Raw genomic sequence first — 19341 nt, 5'->3', positions numbered from 1 at the left:
TACTAAGACTCTGCATTTCATCTTAATGTATCAAAGCTTCGGAAAGCCATCTCCCATCAACTCCCCCACGTTCCCACATGTACTGTATGTTGTTTGATATGTATTATCATGTACTATATCATAACTAGATATAAATATATAATTACTTGAGGTGAGGTAAATATTTGCCATGGATAAACACATTCAATAGAAACATGCTCTAATTAGGTGAATGAAACGTTTGAGGAGGCTGTGTCTCCATGAGTGGAGTAAATGAGGAATACATTTTTGTGTATTACTTTTGTATTATTTGGTCTTACCCTAATAGATATTAAACAGTTCTTGTTGCATCTTGTTTTGTTATTTGATGAGTTTGCACACTGGTCCCACACTGCTGAAGATGTAGAAGAAACATGGATCTTTTTTTAAGTTTGAAAGACTGGAAAGAAAAAAACACACTAAAAAACAGCTGCCACAAACTTTAGGTCTACACCCTCCTATCCATAAATGCCCTCCAACAAAATGTGAATTATTTATTGTGTCCTTAAAACTCGCTTTAAATCAAAGTTATTGTGAGTTGCTCTGAACAGAGTTGTTCCTGTGATGAATACTGATTTGTTCGTAAAGTGTTGAACAACGTCAGCAACAATGAAAAGCTAAGACCTGCTATGGCTATGGCTTTTTTTTTAGACCTTTTAAAGATAATTTTTAACCAAGTTTAAGCCTGATTTTTGGACATATAATCTTTTTCTTGTGAAGGCATTGCAGGTAAGTTATCAAGACAAGTAGTATACTGTAAACTTCAGTTATTATCCTGGCTATTATTTGCTTAAATCACTGAACTCAACGGGTGTCTATATGGGACAGGCCTTTAATTCCTTTCACACAAACTTTTTCTCAACAAAATTGAGAGAAAATAATAAAAATGTTTATTTAAACCAGTATGAATATTATTTGTATAAAAATTAGGTTTCGATTAACATATCAATTATGAATCACTCATTTAATCTAGCTCCGAGAGACAGCACTTCAGAGTTACGACACTCATAACTTTCGGCATACTGACACAACACCACCTTATCCTGTTAAAACAATACTCATAACTTGGATTAATTTCTATGAAAAACCCTCTTGATTATTTTGATGGAATATGAAGGAACATGAATATGTTACAGGAAAATCAATGTATGGATACATAGTCTGACTAAATGACCACTTCAGAGGTGACGTAGGGAGTCACCACTTTTTTTTCCTCATTTATCAGGCAGGTAAATCTCAATGAATTACTGTCTTCTCTGGTGCTCATACATTAGTTTCAATAAAACTTAATGATAGAATTGTGGAGAATCTAAGTGAGCTAACAATATGTAGCATCTCCATATTGACAGAGGTTTAACATTTATATCTGTGTGGGCCACTGAAGCAGCTAACTTATGTTAGGTCAAGTAAGTAGGCAACAACCTGTTTAATATTAAAACACATAAAAAAACGTATAGAAAAAATGAACTGCTTGGCAACCAGACCAGGCATCTCACTAAGACAGGCCTTTATTTGTCAAAATGTGTAGCCACACTAGGCTAGTAAGAGTTTTCTGGTATGTGTGGTCCCATGCATAAGTGGGTTTAATGTAAAAATATGGTAATTAGCGTGAGTTAGACTACTCTACATTTTGCCAACAGGTAAATCCAAGTATAAAGTAAAAATACAGTTTTAGGTTCACTGGTGGGTTTAAATATTTATAACTACAGAAATGTGGACTTCCATACTGAAGAGCTCGACTCATTTTGACAGTATGAAAGTTGTATCAGCAGTACATAATTTCATCCATCGTTCCTAACCACTGTTAGGGGGAGGAACTGGAGCCTATCCCAGCTGACATTGGGTGAGAGGCGGGGTACACCCTGGACAGGTCACTAGACTATCACAGGGCTGACACATAGAGACAGACAACCATTCACACTCACATTCACACCTATGGCCAATTTAGTCACCAATTAACCTGCATGTCTTTGGACTGTGGGAAGAAGCTGGAGCACCTGGAGTACCCACGCTGACAAAGGAAGAACATGCAAACTCCGTATAGAAGGGCTCCCCCATCCTGGGTTCGAACCAGGAACCCTCTTCCTGTGAGGCAGCAATGACCACTGCACCACCGTGTCATTTACGCATTTAATAAAATATCATTATCAGCTCCATACATCTGCAGTTCATGAAGCAACAGGGAAAAATAATACACACAGAAACCAGTAAAACAGCGATAATCTTAAAATTCTTTATTCATAAACTTGATGCAAGTTTACAAATTACTGTACATGGTCAAAATTTCTTCAAATGGAAAATGAAAAAGAAAAGAAAAACCAAAGCGAGCCAACGGTGCCAGACTTGATCGTGTCTCGTCGGTGCCAGAAAATTAAATCGAGAGACGAGATAAATGAATCCTTTCAACACACAGTCCAGTTAGAGAAGCGTGCAAGTCTATATTCACCACGGCATGACTGTCAAACTCCAATCATCTCTGAATATCAGGTGAGGACACTTCCTGATAACGAGACCTGATGATTCCTCCCCCCCTCGGCTCTATTGGACATGTAACAACAGGATGTGTGTGCTGAGAGGAAAAAATCGTGACTTTAAATTATTTCGCTCAGAGTGTGTTTGTTGTAATTGACCTTTCCCGGGACATTGTTGTGCAAATATTATTTTATCAGGAATATTTAAAGAAGAAATCAACTCTACTTCAGTACTTGGAAGGAAAAGAAAGCATACAATACTACAATGGGTGTTGATGAGCAGTTACATGAGGTGATCATCATGCTACTGCAATCCTATTAAAATGGCATCTTCCTCTTACATCACTCGAATTAAAGGAAACACGTGGCCCATATTTTTATAAAGCTCTTTACATTTTCTGTGTCTGACATCAGATCAGTGGGTGAGTCAGCCTTAACGTCAGCGGTACAGAGCGTTAATTAACCCAAGAAAAGAACCCCAAACTCAACATGTACATGTACAGATTCCCCTCATAAGTATTGTTTGTTACCTGAGTTGCCATTCAAACATACTTTCGCAGACAGTGTTAACAAATAAACTGCAAAAGAGCCGACAGATTGATAGACACAGTGTGTGTCGCTGTAGTATGGGGGAACAGCAGTAGTGAAGATGTACTGTGATGTATATTGCATGGTTACGGTTTCATTGAGTTCCACGTCAGCTCTGAAGGATCCTTGTTACACACCATAAGTGGCACCCAAAATGTTTGTGTTACATTGCTGTGGCAAAGGAAGCCCTGAAGATGGTGGATGTTTAACTGCTGACTGATAAAAGAAAAAAAAAAAAAAAAGACGGGAGGGGATGAATCCAGTTACATGTGTGACGTCACGTAACAGGGAAGCAGTTTCAACTCCAAACTGGGCAAACCACTACACTCGATGTATGTCAGGAGGAGGTGACATACAGGCATCTGCTAAACTGGGCAAAATGATGAAAACATCACATCCAAACACCCTTTATTTATCGCCTCTGTAAAGCCCAGAGCTTCACAGAGTGACTGGAAAAAAGTCCAACTACCTTCTGTACAGGGTTCCCACATATTTTTACTAATGAATTTTCAAAACTTTTCCATAATATTCCATGTCTCTATTGGGTAAGCCTACACTGCGATAAAGCCATAGATAATTAAATACGCACTTCCCACACATTTGCGGATAAGCCACCTGCTAGCACTTGCTCATGTCTCAGTCAGATATTCCCGCCACTAACTACCCTCTTATGCTAACAGACCAGACTGGCACATATGGGTACTTGAAGGAACGTCAAGGTCTCGACCATTTGGGGGACAGAAAACCAAAGATGCTGTAGATGCAGATGTAATGTGACGCATTTTGGATCATAATTTTTACATGTTTGTATGGAAGTATTTCTAGTTAAACTAATGTTTGTTTTACGGACATGTTTAATAATTGTCTTGTGATGTTGCCTGAACCTGAGCGTTCACGATACCCTACTACATTGAGGTTGACTGCCGTCATGTCTTTTCCTTCTTCCCACATCACAGTGGAGGAATGACCCCTGCTTATCAGGATGTCTAGACATGTATACACGTCCTGATCAGGATACCTGGTGTTTCAATCAAATATAAATATTGGATTGGATCGGCAGGTATCATTAGGCTGAGTGTTTGTCAATAATCAAACTGTTAATGGCACACTGTTCGATCTATAGGCTGAGATTTAACTGGTGATGACAGCTTGATGCTGCTGTCCTGACTGACTGTACTGTAGCAGCGTGGCACTCCGGCTAATGTTAGCTATCCATCAGTAATAACTGTCACTAGCATCATTTAGACATTTACTGCACTGACAGCGAATATTCACATTTCTATTGAGCCTCAAATCTCAGCGTAAAGCCTTGTTTAACTGGCTACATAACAGCTTTTTGGTATTTTCCTGTTTGTCTTCTCATATGTACTTCTTTCTCCCAAAAGGGGACAAGTCGTTGGCGAGCAGCTTAGCACTAGATTTTAAGTTATTAATATGGTGAACGTACTTCACATAATGCTAGACGTGTTTTGGGATTTTTATGAACATATTTTAAACAAAAGCCAAAACAATGTATGTTCAAAACTTTTCCAAAACATTCTGGAAAAAGTTTCATACTGTTTCCACAAATTTCATGGCAGTGGGAACCCTGTTTGTAACAGTGGCCGAGACAAGGCTCCGGTGCAGTATGCTGTTAACTTTGCACACACATGGCTTCATTTTCAGCATCAAACTAGCCATCAATCTCTACAGCTATAATCAGTAGAAACACCAATAGCCAAACTGAGTGCTTGCTGGGCCTCTGTGTTAACAGAATTGAGGCAAAAAGCGCTCTTTAGCTTTGACATTAGACCTGTTAAAACTTCCAAAAATAATGCTGCAACAGTCGTCTTATCATCCTCTGGTGAAAATAAATGTAGGTGTCTTCTTCCAAAGATATGCAACAAACAGATTTGAAGATATTTCATGTCCACTGGCCCTGTGTTATTATCAACCACGGGTGGATTTGTTCACAGACAACAGTTAATCTTAGTTCAACAACACTGCAGCATTTTGATTCTGCTTGGCCCGATATTCTTCGCGCATTTTAAAAAGTAAGAGCTAAAAGATACTGAGTTTGTAGGTCATCTCAACTGATTGTTTATTGAGATGTGATGGGAGGGGGGAAAGTGGCCAATAAAAACAGGTGCTATGAGGTGCCACATCAAGAGCTTCAGTATCAATCTTCTGTTAAAATTCCCATTTAAAGAGGGTTAACTGACTGTTTGTGAAGCCCACTTTGTCGAAGCAGCTAAAGAAAAAGCATTTCCCCACATTTAAAGGGAGAAAAGGTTTTTTTTTAAAGACAAATGAGCATATTTAGAAAACAGGACTAGTGATACCCCTCACATCCTCCTCCTCACTAAAACACTGAGGAAAGAAGCAAAGTGATACCAGAATAAAGTCTCTTCCCGGAGCGGGGCGAAGGAATACTTGTCAGATGAGCCAACGAGATGGTTTCCGCAAGAAAGATGATATATCCCCAGTTAAGTCAGAGGGGGGAAAATATTCCAAAGAAAACAAGATACTTTGACCCAAAGACATGTTCCCAGTGCATAGTGGTAGTAGCTCCTTATCCATCCTCTTTAGGTGGTGTGTACCAGCCTGTAGAAACACAAAGAGAAACCCCTTTGCCAATGGATCCATACCACTTTGTGTCTGCTGAGCCCAAACATTTGGAAATATTTACTCACCGTTCTTTTCATGGATCTGCACGAGGGATTTGTACGACTGTTGTGCTCTGGCAAGATTGTACTGGTTCTGAAAAACAAATAATGTTCTGTAAGATGCACAGAATGTCAATCCACATCTCTCTTACCCGTAACTCTTACTCGTCATCTTTCTACTAAAAACAGCAAGACGCATATGTAACCTTTAGCCCTCCGAAATATAACACAAGTGACACTTGAAATTATGGGTGCAAATGGGACCTATGATTTAACTTGAGACACTTTTCCCATCACTCAATTTCTGTATCAAACTGCTGCACAATTAAAGCCTCAGTATGCTTCAAGTGTGCTGCTTGTTTTATCTTGAAACAGTGCCTGAAACCTCGTCCTACTCCAGCATACTTTTTTTCCCAGACAGCTACTTAGCATGTGTACGACAGCGTGCAACATCGTGAAAGCCTTTGATGAGAAACTGTCCTAAAGCACGTCCGGGTTTCTTCATTTATAGGATTCATCGCCTCTCTCTGACAGCAGGCTCTTTTACCTTGTGGCTATTTGGAACAGCTATAAACACTTTTGCCTTCAGAAATAAAACCCAGTTCAGTTTATTTTTGCATTTCAGCGCCAACATTCATCAAATTAAAAAACTCTAATTTGCTGTTATCACTTGGATGATGCATGCTAGAATTTTAAACTGAAAGTGTCTGCTCTGTACAGCAGCAGCAGAGCTGCCACACAGAGCTGACTGCTGTCAGTGTAGATGATCAATCACCAATCAATCAATTTTATTTATAAAGCCCAATATCACTTTTTGCCTCAGAGGGCTTTACAGCATACAACATCCCTCTGTCCTTAGGATCCTCGCAGCGGACAAGGAAAAACTAAAAAAAAAAAAAAAAAACCTTCACCGGGGGGAAAAAAATGATAGCGTGACTGCAGCAAGGTCTAACACAAGCAAGCCGGGACCCTATATACAAGGGAATATTCACGGACCCATGCTACCAACCGGGGTGACTTTGACCTGTATGTTGAGGAGACCATAAGGATGATAAAAGAAGAGGTCTTCCCCGGGCGGGGAGCTTACCCCGTGGAAAAAGAGAGAGATGAAGAGGCGGAAGGAGCCACAAGTCACAACCGAAAATAACAAAAAAAACTTCTTATAAAATGTAAGTGCAATCGATGATGCCGGTGTTGTTAACCGGTGGGAAATTTCCTCACCGTGGATTCCCCAGTGGTCGAACAACATGTAATACCACCTTGTTCATTTTAAGCACACTGAGACAAGACTCATGACAACGCTTACCTTATTGGCTCCAAACTGCACCCTGGCTTTTCCTTTAACCAGAGTTGCATTTATCTGCATAATGACAGATTCTATGGAATAGGCACTGCTCCAGCCCTGGAAACACACAAAACCATTAATGCTGCTGCTGTTCAAGTTGACAAACACTGTGTCTAACAATGTATCAAACTCATTTACAAACCTGTTTTGTGAGAAGCTCCATGCACAAGGCCCCTCCTCCTAGAACATAACTGAAAACAAAAATAAAAAAAATCAGCATAAGTATGTTTTAGTGTTAAATAATATATGTATTAGAGCAAGCTTGTACATTTGATGAAAAAAGTGTTCACAAATTTATTGTGCATCAAACTGATTTCAAAATATGTTGATTTGCCTTGCAGGAGAGATTTTCAAAGAAAGGAAATCTGAATCTAGAAACTGTTGTGCATACAATTTTTGGATGTACTATGATACACAAAAAGTATCTTCCAGGCTGATTTGTTTATGCCTTTCATTAATAATCAGAACCCTTAAAGGATCTGTGTAATATGAGACACACTATGGATTTGATCACAGAGTCAAGGCATTGAATGAATTCCCAAAACGTCTTGTTCTCATTTGATAGCCACCTGCACTAATGTATCACGATGCTTTTATTTACTTTAAGAATCAGAGATGATCATTTGCATCTGACAGGCTCTGACATCAGGTTGTAAGCAAGCAAAGCGTAGTGTCAACACATTCGCAACAGCTGCCAGCACAACATCTGATGTGAAACCTTTGGCGTTAGTATTTCTAAATTAAGTTATTTCATCCATGATGGAAGAAATATTGTGAGTAAATTTCTCCCAACAAAGTTTAAAACAGTGGCTCCAAACTGGTGGGTTGCAGGTCCATTCTGAATGGATCACAAGTGACTCGTGAATGTGTCAAGTTTGTAAAAAACACTTCAATTTGAAGTACAGTGAATTTCAGGCACAGACCTTTTATTTTAAAGTGCCGTTTGCTCCTGTAGACTGAGTGATGAGTGACTAACGGACAGCTACTTGACAGAGACAACGAACTAGCTCGACGACACTGCCCAACACAAGTATGACACTGAATATATTTAACTGTCTGGACCTCAAACTAAAGACTAGGGAGAAACTTGGAACCTGTGGCTGAACCAGTTGGGAACCACTGGTCTAAAAACCATCTCAAAATTGTGTGCATAACAAGTGTGGATCAAGTCCCAATGAGTGAATACTTTCTTCATATACAAACTATACATGGGGACACACTCACCCTCCGGAGAGCACAGGTGAGACAACCCGTACAAAAGGTGGGTCAAAAGGAAAATTATCCTGTCATGTGAAGAAGAAGAAAAAAACATATCTTGAGTCTCGAGAAAAATCTCTCCCCGAACAAAACAACTGTCAAATATTATTACGGGACTCACTTTATATGAGAAATTGAGCAGAATGTAGTCCACTCCTTCCTTTTCTTTTAAGACCTGCAAGTCACTATGTAATGGACTATCTGGGTCTACCCTGTAATAAAGAACAACAAGTCAAATCCAACAGAAAACACTACGTAACACAATACTAGAAAATGTTAAAGGCAACTGAATGTGAGCACTTACATCCTTAACTTGACGTGCCATTCATAAAGGCTGTCACTGACTAGTTCGCATGAATAAATACCTGTGACACAAACACAGCTTCACTTCAATCTGCTGACAGGACATTAAAACAATAAAAGCCACCTCTGTGGGGAAATGTGTCACTGCAGTCACCTGTCTTGTAACTCTGTGATCTGTAGATCTCCCTGAGTTCCTTCATTAGGCGGTCTGAGGCTTGCACAGAGCCAGACACTGCGCCCTGCAATGTAAAATCACAGAAGTGGATCACACAGATGGTAGGACAGTGGGATAAATAAGAAGATGCAGGGCACTGTAAAATGATGTTGGGCTACATCAGGGCAATTAGAGATCATGACATGAGAGTCCTGTATGTTTCAGTCCACTGACATTTCGACAACAGTCTGGTGTTTTGCTCCTGATTCCAGCAGCCATCTTTCATCCACTGCCTTGTCTAATGATGCTGGGCTGCGCTGTTCTGAAAGTTTAGAGCCAACTAAACTTTTTGCTGGACAGCCTATATCATTTTATTCAGCTGGAGCCCTCTGCGGCAGCAGCCACACTGTGTCAGCACTGAAAGGAACAATGAGTCTGCGTTTTGGACACTGTGCTGCTGTTGATGTGAACATGGTGAAACTGACACAAGGAACAGAAAGATGAATTTATGTCCAGTGGATGTAGTATAATACTATAGTACTGGGAAACTATCCAGGAGAAGATTTGGGTTCCATTTTGCCAAATCGATTCTTTTATCTCTCCTTATTCTTTTTTATTCATAAAGAGCAATGCAGAAAACATCTGTTTCATGGAGCAGGAATTTGATCAACTCGATCAACTTTAATATCTAATGCTGCTCATCTAATTACCAGGATAACAGAAAGTGAAAGGTTGTTAACATTATTTGGGATGCCACTTGCAAGTACAGCGTTAAAGTCTTCTCAGCAACCAAAAGGTGATCACAAATCTAAACTGACTTTGTGAGTTTCAGTTAGGTATTACTTAATATACCCCCTAATTAAGGGTTGGATGTCTGGACAAATATATGGGCTATCCACGACTTTCTTGGGGGGGGGGGTGAGTTTTGTCATTTCGTTTTGCTAAGTAATGATCTACATCCAAAGGAACAAGGATACTGGATTCAGCTTCATTACAACCCCACTGAATGGATCAGGCACTTACATTCAAGTGATCCTGTCTCTGATTTTTCCGAATCTTCTCCAAGATGGCCAGATTTTCTTTTTCTATCCCGTCATCTTCTGACTTTTTTCCATCAACTGGCTCCTCTTCTTTCATGTCGTAATGGTCCAGGTCTTGGTCCAGGTCAATGTCCTGCTGTCAGTGAATCAAATATGTTTAGGGACAGGATGCAAAACAAATTGGACCATTAGGTTATGAAGAATCTAAATTTGCTGAACCACCAGGAATACAATTAAATACCTCTCCCATTTCCTCCTCCTCTTCCTCTTCAGATGTCACCTCATCTGATGGCCCATTCTGCAGTGTGGTGAAACATTGTGAGTTGACAAAAAGTACCTTTTAAAAATGCAATAAAAAGATATTGAATTCTTCTCTTGCTTTAGGTGAGTACCTTTCGCTCTTGGGTAATTGGGCCAGCGGGTAGAGGCTGGTCGAGCATTTCTACATCTGGATGTTGTGGCAGGTTGTAAAGCCGACAGAGATCACAAATGAGGCGCTTTAACTGCTGAAGGAGCTGCAGGTGAAATCAGCAAGATAAGACATCAATAACGAAAACAAAACTGCCATTAAACACCGGGTTCATGCAGACATTACAAAATGAAATTCAAGGGCTTTCAAGTAGTTTTTCAAACACATTATTTCATTTTCATTTTCAATCTCAAAGCAACTAATTAAAGGGATACTTCACCAAATTTCAACCAACTTTATATCAAAATATGGGTAGTATGTGTAAATGAACTGTGGTAAACTTCCCTTTATCTAACCAGTGCCTAGATAGCGCGACCCCCCCCCCCCCCCCCCCCACTGTTTTCTGGACAGCAAAAATGAGTCTGGAAAAAAACCAACAAACAAACAAACAAAAAAATAAAACGATGATTCTGTTACTGAGTTGCTTTTTTCCCACCTAAAATGTTTAAGAAAAATTATTTAGCTTACTGTTAAACAAAATCATTACAAAATCGTTTGTTGCCAGTCGGCCGCCATTGTTTCAAACAGATGAGATGGCATTATGTCAACCACCAGCGGGAGTGTCTGTAGGTCTTGTTCAGTCAGTTTTCTTTGGTCATGTGGCACAAATTTCCAAAATATTTGCATCTTTCTTCTGCATAGACGTCCTAGTTTTATTAAAAAAGGCCATCTTTTCAGCAGTGAAATGCTTCTGTAATTTTCACATTTTTATTCATCATAAATGAATGATGTGATTAATATCTCTCTTTTCAGTGAAGAGCCACTTATCACACTCTTATGAGGCATATTTGTATAAAATTCTCCACAAAGGGGCATCAGTGGCTTAGTGGTAGAGCAGGCGCCCCATGTACAAGGCTGTTGCCGCAGCGGCCTGGGTTCAGCTCCACCCTTTGCTGCCTCTAGTGTCAACAGTGTCAGCCTCTAGTGACATACAACATGTGCATCGGCAGCACTTGCTAAACGACAGAAATTACATTACATGGCATTAGCAATAATTTACTGTCCTTGTTATATGTCAGTTGATCTCTCCTTCTGCTGGGGAGGATAAGGACCTCCTAAACTTCACTGTCTCTCCAATTTGCGGGCATTTTGTTCTTCTTCTATGAGTTAGCTGCTAACTGCTTCTAGCTGCTTTTTAAATCTACTGGGGTCACGTCCCGTCATCAAACCATCACACCCATTTCTTCCATGGTCCTCTTCTGCCAGCTGTCCCTTTTCAACAGGCATCAATTTGGTGCCATTACTATCCCCTCTGCTGCTGGCTTAAAGGTGAGACAACTCTGTCCGCCATGATGTAGTCGTACCTTTTGTACAGAGCAGTAAGGTGGAATAATGGCATCCACATCAGCCAACTTACCAACGTGCTGCCTTTTCTCACATCCTCTAAGCGCTCCAACACTTCAGCCAGACTCGGATCATCAGAGTCAACAAACCATATTGGGGGTGTTGAGGGATAGGATTCCTGCAACAGAGTCAACAGTGGGACATTGACGTTTAGCCAGTCATGTGTATGTAAATGCCTTTATTGCCCACAGATTGTCTATTAGCACTTAACAGGGAACACCACTGCTTTTATGTAACCAAAATGTTGCCCAAGGATATCTAATCTACATAAAAGTTTATTCCAAAGCTATAAATGATTTCAGACTGAATGTCTTTGCCCACACAGACACCCACTGAACAAAATGATTTGTCTACTGCCAGCAGCTGTAGAGCAAGAGGATTTCCAGCACCAGATGACAAGTGGCTGTGTACTGCCCTGAACCTTTAATTAGACCTTAATACAGCTATTAAATCATGTGTGACCTTCAGTTTACATGACTGAAGATGCAAGAGAATGAATTATAGAGGGCTAATCCTTCATTCCAGGAGATTATGGTATAGTGGGGGGAAAAATAAATATAGTTGGACTGTTGTGTAGTCTAGTAAGTAAGCTCAAGCTGTGTGGTAAGTACAGTATGTAATGTATAGGTAATAATTTTCAGTGGTAAGGATCCCATGTCCAATTTCCAGAAAGTAAAAATACCCAGATATTTATACAGCAATGGTGATATTTAGGTATACAACTATAGATGGGTTAGTGTATGACTCTAGGATTGTATAGTGCAGCATCATATTATATATGAGATGGATGCTAGAGATGGGAAAGACTCCCATGTTCACAACTTGCAAACAAACATCATCGGATAACTCAAGGCGGTTTTATAATTTTGGTGTTGGTCGTGCAAGGGTTTAAAGCTCTGTGTATTGACAATATAGCTATATAACCATTAAATTTAATTTCATTACTTTGAATGACGAATGTGGCTGACATGAGGCATCAGTGTCTGTTTGGTTTTCAGACACTTCTGTGTTATCAAGCACCAGGTCAGATATATCAAGAGTTTTCAGAAAAATTGTAAGCATATGATTTGTATGTTTATGTGAATGCTATTTAACATTCCAGCTATATTCATACCTTTTTTTGGATCTTGCACTAGCCATCTTAAAGCCAAATTCAAAGAAGACTCACACTGGATTATGTCATTAACACAGATAACTAAGGCAGTGGCTCCCATTCCTCATCCTGAGTATGAAAAACACTGCACATTTTCCATCTGGACCTGCTCTTCTTATCACTGATTTGCTATATCAGGTGTGTTCAGGCACTCATGAGCTGGTGACCAAACATGATCCAGCTGATCAGACGTGGGAAATGTGCAGGACGTGGACTACCCACAGCACAGGACTGACTTACTCTCTTCTCATTCTCTAGATCCAGATTGTGATGCTGAATGTCGTCTTTGAGATTGAGCAGACTGCAGATGATGCAGGCGACTGACACAACTTGAGTCTGAACATGACAGGGCAATCACAACATTTCAGAAAGCCATGTCCCTGTCCACCAAAATCCTGCACTACGATTGTGTGTGTGTGTGTGTGTGTGTGTGTGGGTGCTTAGAGAGGAGGATGTGGTCTGGATGGTGTGTTAGTGATCTGCACCACCTGCACCATACAACAGTGAGCCTCAGTTGTGACATCACCTACACTTTCTGATGGTTGACTTCATGTGTTTTGCACAAGTTTGAAGATTATTCACATTTCTAATAATGTATATACACCTCTTAAAGGAGTTGGTGTGAAAATGTATAAAAAATTCCAGGCCCATTTGACGATATCTACGTTTAAAAATATATTTACAGCTAAGCTCACATTATCAGTTGGTTACGCAATAATATAATACAGTGCAGACTCCTTCATATCTACATTATATCGCTTTGTACATATTTTGGTGTCCTGACAGAGGAGCGGTTAACGTCACAGCTTTAACACAAGTTCGCCACAGGGATCGGTCTATTTACTGAAAAGGCAGAAAAACACAGTGGAACAACATTCCATTAAACCGCCTCTATTTAACGTTAAAGCCATGAACTGGACATTCAGCGGTAAGCCTGTTCAGATAAATGTCTTCTTTTTAAATATAATTTTAAAAAGGCAGCTGTAGTGTTTTAAACGTCCCCCTGTGAATACGCTAAATAACGTTAAAATTAAACTAGACACGGTTCAGTAGTTACAAAGTTAGCAGCCGTTGAAGTGCGAACTGTAACGCAGTTATTTTGGCTAACAAGACAAGCTAGCGTCAACGTTACTTTCAGTTAACAGGCTAGCAAGAAGCTACCGCAGCGTCGTAACTAAACGACGTTTTCTTGTACACTTTTCAAAGTGATTTTAACGCCGCTGCCGCCTTGTTTTCTTCAATCAGCGGGGTAACTTACATAATGAAGGCTTTACACACACCGTGAAAATAAAAGCGAGCACTTTAATCGCAGTTAATTTGTAAACACGGAACCTTCCGCGGAATGATTTGGTTTCAGTCGATAGTCAGTGGCTGGGGTTAGCTTGTGCGCAGAGCTGGCCTGCCTGGACTCACCGTGATGTTGCAGTGAATGATCAGCAGCTTCTCTCCTGTTACGTTGAATTGACAGCTGAGTTCATCGGGTTTCCAGTCTATTATTCTGAATCGTTCGTGGTTTGGGTCAAAAATTGACACCAGAAACTTCAATTCGGCCTTCAGCCCCGACACCGACATCTTCTACTCATCTCAAACCACCAGGCCGCTGGCAGAGGGGAAGTCGGGGCGGAATGTGACCGCGCAGTTGAGTCGGGTCTACGGATCTCGCATATTAGCGTGAGAACAACAACAAAGGGCTGGAGGGTTAGGTCCACACTCAACACTGTCACTGCTATTTGGCAGTTATGACACTGCACAACTTTAATTTAAACCCATTTAATTAAATTTTTTGTTCTTTTTTTATTACTACATTGCGAGAATTTATATGCCACTTATTTATTGTGGTGCTCACAACCTACAGAGCCTCTTAAAACAAGATTAAATATCCTTAATAACATATCCTCCTGACTTTTGTTGGTTATGCATTTTTAATTTCTCCTAGCAATTTGGGATCAGTAGGACCTGATAAGTTTACTAAAACTTAACATTTTCAATGATAATTAAGTCCCAATGTCCTCAAACAAGGCAACAATAAAGTCCCAATGTCCTCAAATGAGTAATTCCTAATTAACAGTGTCTTAGCTTGTTACTGTTGCTAAAATTGATCCATTTTGAAATTGTGGCCATATGAAACTAGAAACACTATTATTCATAAATAAACAAGTTTAAACCATAAAATCTGATCAGGTTTTGTGCCTTGTCCACTTTTTTGTCAGGATGGCTGCAGACTGACTTGGCTGCCATCTTGTTTTTACGTGGATTTGTGTATTTTGCTCTTGTTACCACTAGATAACACAAAAAAGTGTCTACAAACGAGGACAACAAGTCTGACTTAAATACAATTAAGTATAAGGTCAAGTAAACCCAAAATGTGACGTCCTCATATGAGGACAGAGGGTCTCGGGAGGATATATTTGTGTAGTAAATATGCAGTGCAATGTCTGCAAGTAACTAATTACATGTAACTAGTTGCATGTACAAGTTACAAAATGAATGTAATTGTAATCAGTTACTGACAAAAATATGTATTTAAATCACAGCTACATATTTGAATGTTGGTGATTATGTAACCATACTTACTGCACACATCATATTTTTGGGTTATTTTTATTGCTTAAGTTACTATGTTATTTAGTAATGGATATATTATTAATATGAATGTATTTATTTAATGCTTAATGAATGAATGAATGAATTAATAATTTTTATTTCGGTTACATACATCTGGAAAAACAAAGATTATTTCACACAATTTTTCTCACAGTTAATAACCGAAAACGGAACACTGAAGCCCCGGGATTATTTTTGCCTCTCCTATATTAACCAAAGGTTACACCAGAGTATCAACATTACCAAAGAAAGGAAAGTAATTCAATACATTATAGTCTAAATTATAATCCTCAACTTTTTTTTTTTTAATTTCCCCATTTTACATAATAATTTTTTTTTTTTGGGGGGGGGGGGACATTTTTGCCTTTAATACACAGGACAGGTAAGTATGAAAGGGGGAGAGAGAGGGGATGATATGCAGCAAAGGGCCATGAGCTGGATTCAAGCCCGGGCCACTGTGGCAGCAGCCTTGTACATGGGGCGCCTGCTCTACCACTAAGCCACCGACGCCCCATAATACATAATAATTTTACATTTTAAGGCTTTTTAAGAATATTTTACATTGGTTCTCACTTTTCATGTTTCATCCCTCTTGAATTATAATTACCTTCTCTTAATCTAAAGACATTTTGAATACAGACAGGAAGGTTTCTGTTGACAACACAAAAAAGTATTTCCAATGTTTTTAAATACATAATGTCTGGAAATTTTAAGATGTAAGATGCTATAAACAATTGATAAATAGATTCCCAATGACTTGCTTTATATATTATTCTGAGGGCTGTTTTCTGAAGTTTGATTATAGGCTTTATATTTGTTTTGTAAGCATTTCCCCAAATTTCAGCACAATAGGACATATATGGCATTGCAAGTGAACAATACAATATACATTTATCATTTAAAAACTCCCTTGTCATGTCTTATAAAGAACCCTATTTGTATAGGAACAAGTATGTAGCATACATAAATGCCACACACCACAGCATTTATAGCCTAAGCTAATTTGCAATGCCCGTCCCTAGCTGGGCCTTAAAATACAAAAGACTAAGCAACAAAAACACAAGTGGCAGTGCAAAGTACAGACGGAACAATACAGGACACAAACTGCAATACATAATTAGCACTATAGAACAGGAAGCACCAAATCATTCATGACTGCATAACAGAGTCCACTTCAAAAACTGTTACAGTTTGACTTTAAAGTGATTGAAATCAGGATCCAATTTAAGTTCTGTGGGTAAAGAATTCCACTTGTTAATTCCACAGACAGAAAAAGGTGTTTGTCCAAATAAGGATTTACACAGGGGAACCAATTCCTGTTGGCTGCTCCATGTGTCACTGAGCCAGAAGCTCTAAGTGGAACCACCAGGTCACTGAGCACCTGGGGAGCCTGATTATGGAGGCATTTATGGATGTGTTTGAAAATATTAAAATTAATGAAATTATCAAAATCTTAGTATATTTAGTTTCTGAAGAACATGGCAATGATGTCTTCTTATTGGTTTCCTGTCCAAAATCTTAATTGCTCGATTAGCCTATATATCATCATAAGAGGCTTAATTTTTGTAGATATTATACTTGTGACCAAGAGGTTACATCAGAAAAAAAATCATAGCATGCATGAAACTGTTTGCAAATGTATGTAAGTTTGCTTTTGCAACCCTGCTCGCCATCTTAACATGCTGCTTGAATTTTAGCTGTGAATCTAATATGAGGTATCTTATCTTTGAGACCTGTTCGATATGCTGCCCATTAATGTTTAAATTTAACATATCAGCTTCTGTTCATGAATGAGCCCTGGCAGAGAAGCAAACGGACACCATTTTGTTAACATTAAGTGAGAGATCTGACTCTTAAAACCATGCTGCTATGGACTGTAAGTGACATGACAGTTGTTTGGAAGCTGCCAGAGCAGTTTTTGCAGATACATGTATGATTGTATCGTCTGCATATATCTAAAATCCTACTCCAACCCATGACTGTGGGAAGCCCTTAACGTATGAGAGAAAAAGAAGCGGACCAAGAACAGAACCCTGAGGTACTCCTGTTCTAGTCTGTAAAAAAGAAGATTTCTCATTATTAATGATAACACACTGTTCTCTGTCAGACAGATAAGATTGAAACCTCTATAACATTTTATTGGAGAAATTAAATTTGGAGAGTTTATGAACAAGGATATTATGATGTAAAGTATCAAAAGCTTTTTTAGGTCCAGAAAGACTGCCCCAGCTACATCACCTTTATCAACTGATGATTTGTGCTGTTCTTTAAGGAAGCAGTTAGCAGTCTCTGCGGAATAATTCAGACAGAAGCCAAATTATATCTTTCATTTAGGTGACATTTTATGACAAGTTTATTTGTTTTATTCTCCTTGTGTTTTAAATGTGTTTAGTTTTATTGTGCCGCACTTTGTAACTGTGTTTTGAAAGGTACCATATAAATAAAGGTTATCATTATTATTATTATAGTTAGAAAAGTAATCAAAAAGTATTAGTTAGTTTATTAGTTTGATAAAGTAATTAAAATAGTTACAATACATTCTTAACAGGGACACTAGTAATCTGTAAGTTATTACATTTCAAACAGAACCTTTTCAACACTGTAAATATGCTCTATATGGTATACAAGCAAACAACATTTTGAAGAAGTTTTTAAGAAAGCAAGTCTGGGTTACCAAGTGGGCCCCTAGACCTCAAGGGGCCCCAAAAGTCTTAGGTTCACTGTGTGTTGGTTGGTTTTTGATTAATGTGCTTATTTCAACAGCACAATATCAACTGCATTATTATGTAACCAAGTGGTCCCATGTCAAACTCCGGTTTTAAAACCTTTTAAACTTTCAGAGTATATGGTGCTCATGTTTTTTAAAAGATATTTTTAGGACTTTTTTGTCTTTAATTGACAGGACAGTTGTTAGTGTGAAATTGGGAAGGAGAGGGGGGATGACATGCAGCAAAGGGCGACATACTGGAATCGAGCCAGCAGCTGCCGCGGCAAGGACAGGGCCCCTGCACATGGGGCACCCGCTCCACCAGGTGAGCTAATGGGTGCCCTGCTCATGGGGTTTTTATGGCTAAATAAATGTGTATATAATCAAATTAAGATAAACTAATCGACATGCAAAAAAACCTGGGGGGTAGTTGCCTACATGCCAGTTGAGAAATAGGGGAGAGCAGGGTTGGTTGGGACAAGGGGCGTAAATGTAGATGGTGCAGGCTGTGTGGTTGCACTGGGCCCATGGGATGGAGGGGCTTGATTGCCACCTGGAAATACGCCCATGTTCAAAGAAGAACTCATGTTATCAAAAATAGTGCAATTTTCTAGATATGCCCTCAAAAAGGCAAACACATCTCCATCAGAGTGTCCTGTTTTTGTAAAATAGTATCAATCTATAACAAAATTATATGCTTAGTCTTCATAAACAATGACAAATTGTAATTTAACTCTAAAAACTATTTAGTTAATGCAGATGCTGATATAGATGTTTGATGTGTTGGCTTGTTAGTAATGCTTTTTTTTAACCTCCACATCAAGGACTACAATGAAAATAAATCTTGGGCTTAACTGTGTCATATTTGGTCTCTGTTGTATTTGTGTGTGATTAAATTTACTCTTTTTCTGCAACCCTTAAAAAGCTAAACTACAAATAAAAGTGTTTGTTATATTAACAGCTGTCTTTATATAATAAATCTCAGTTTACCATTACCTTTTTTTTTTTTTTTTGGTTGTTTGTTTTTTTTTGCAGACACTGACGAACACAATTATCCTAATTTTAACAGTTCACCTGAAATCCCCCTTTACTCCCCCCTGCAGGCCTCTTTATGAAACACAGGTGAGCTGGCACTAAACTCAGATCATTACAACTGAGCAAAGATTAACGTAGCGTCCTCAAGGGGCAAAACACTAATAAATACATATAAATTAAACACATTAGAATCATAGTGGTGAATTCC

The 19341-nt window shown here is 39.0% G+C and overlaps 1 protein-coding gene across 2 annotated transcripts; it reads right to left on the bottom strand.

The window, feature by feature from the left end:
- Nucleotides 1-2237: 2237 nt before the first annotated feature.
- Nucleotides 2238-14461, bottom strand: LOC117262353 (ubiquitin-conjugating enzyme E2 Q2-like). 2 transcript variants are annotated; one of them, XM_033635267.2, is made up of 13 exons: nt 14201-14461; nt 11648-11752; nt 10214-10336; nt 10063-10119; nt 9805-9954; nt 8782-8866; nt 8629-8689; nt 8446-8536; nt 8292-8350; nt 7210-7258; nt 7029-7124; nt 5750-5816; nt 2238-5660 (listed from the first exon to the last, which is right to left on the bottom strand). In XM_033635267.2, exons 1-13 carry the CDS (start codon nt 14357-14359, stop codon nt 5629-5631), a joined length of 1134 nt encoding a protein of 377 aa, XP_033491158.1. In that variant the 5' UTR covers nt 14360-14461; the 3' UTR covers nt 2238-5628. The 2 variants fall into 2 exon arrangements, with proteins under 2 accessions (XP_033491158.1, XP_033491157.1); XM_033635266.2 differs by having other exon boundaries at nt 9805-9957; nt 14201-14459.
- Between the last annotated feature and the right edge of the window lie 4880 nt (nt 14462-19341).

Source organism: Epinephelus lanceolatus, chromosome 5 (assembly GCF_041903045.1).
Source record: "Epinephelus lanceolatus isolate andai-2023 chromosome 5, ASM4190304v1, whole genome shotgun sequence".
Classification (NCBI taxonomy): domain Eukaryota; kingdom Metazoa; phylum Chordata; class Actinopteri; order Perciformes; family Serranidae; genus Epinephelus; species Epinephelus lanceolatus.
This window is presented reverse-complemented; position numbering and strand designations above follow the sequence as displayed.

Bases quoted from the DNA above. Each gene is read 5' to 3' on its own strand.
- LOC117262353 (XM_033635266.2), bottom strand. From the start codon at position 14,359: ATGTCGGTGTCGGGGCTGAAGGCCGAATTGAAGTTTCTGGTGTCAATT. The intron at 8,351-8,445 runs GTGAGTCCCGTA...TTCACATGACAG, and splicing joins TGCTCAATTTCTCATATAAA to GATAATTTTCCTTTTGACCC. The intron at 5,817-7,028 runs GTAAGCGTTGTC...TTTGTTTTTCAG, and splicing joins TGCAGTTTGGAGCCAATAAG to AACCAGTACAATCTTGCCAG.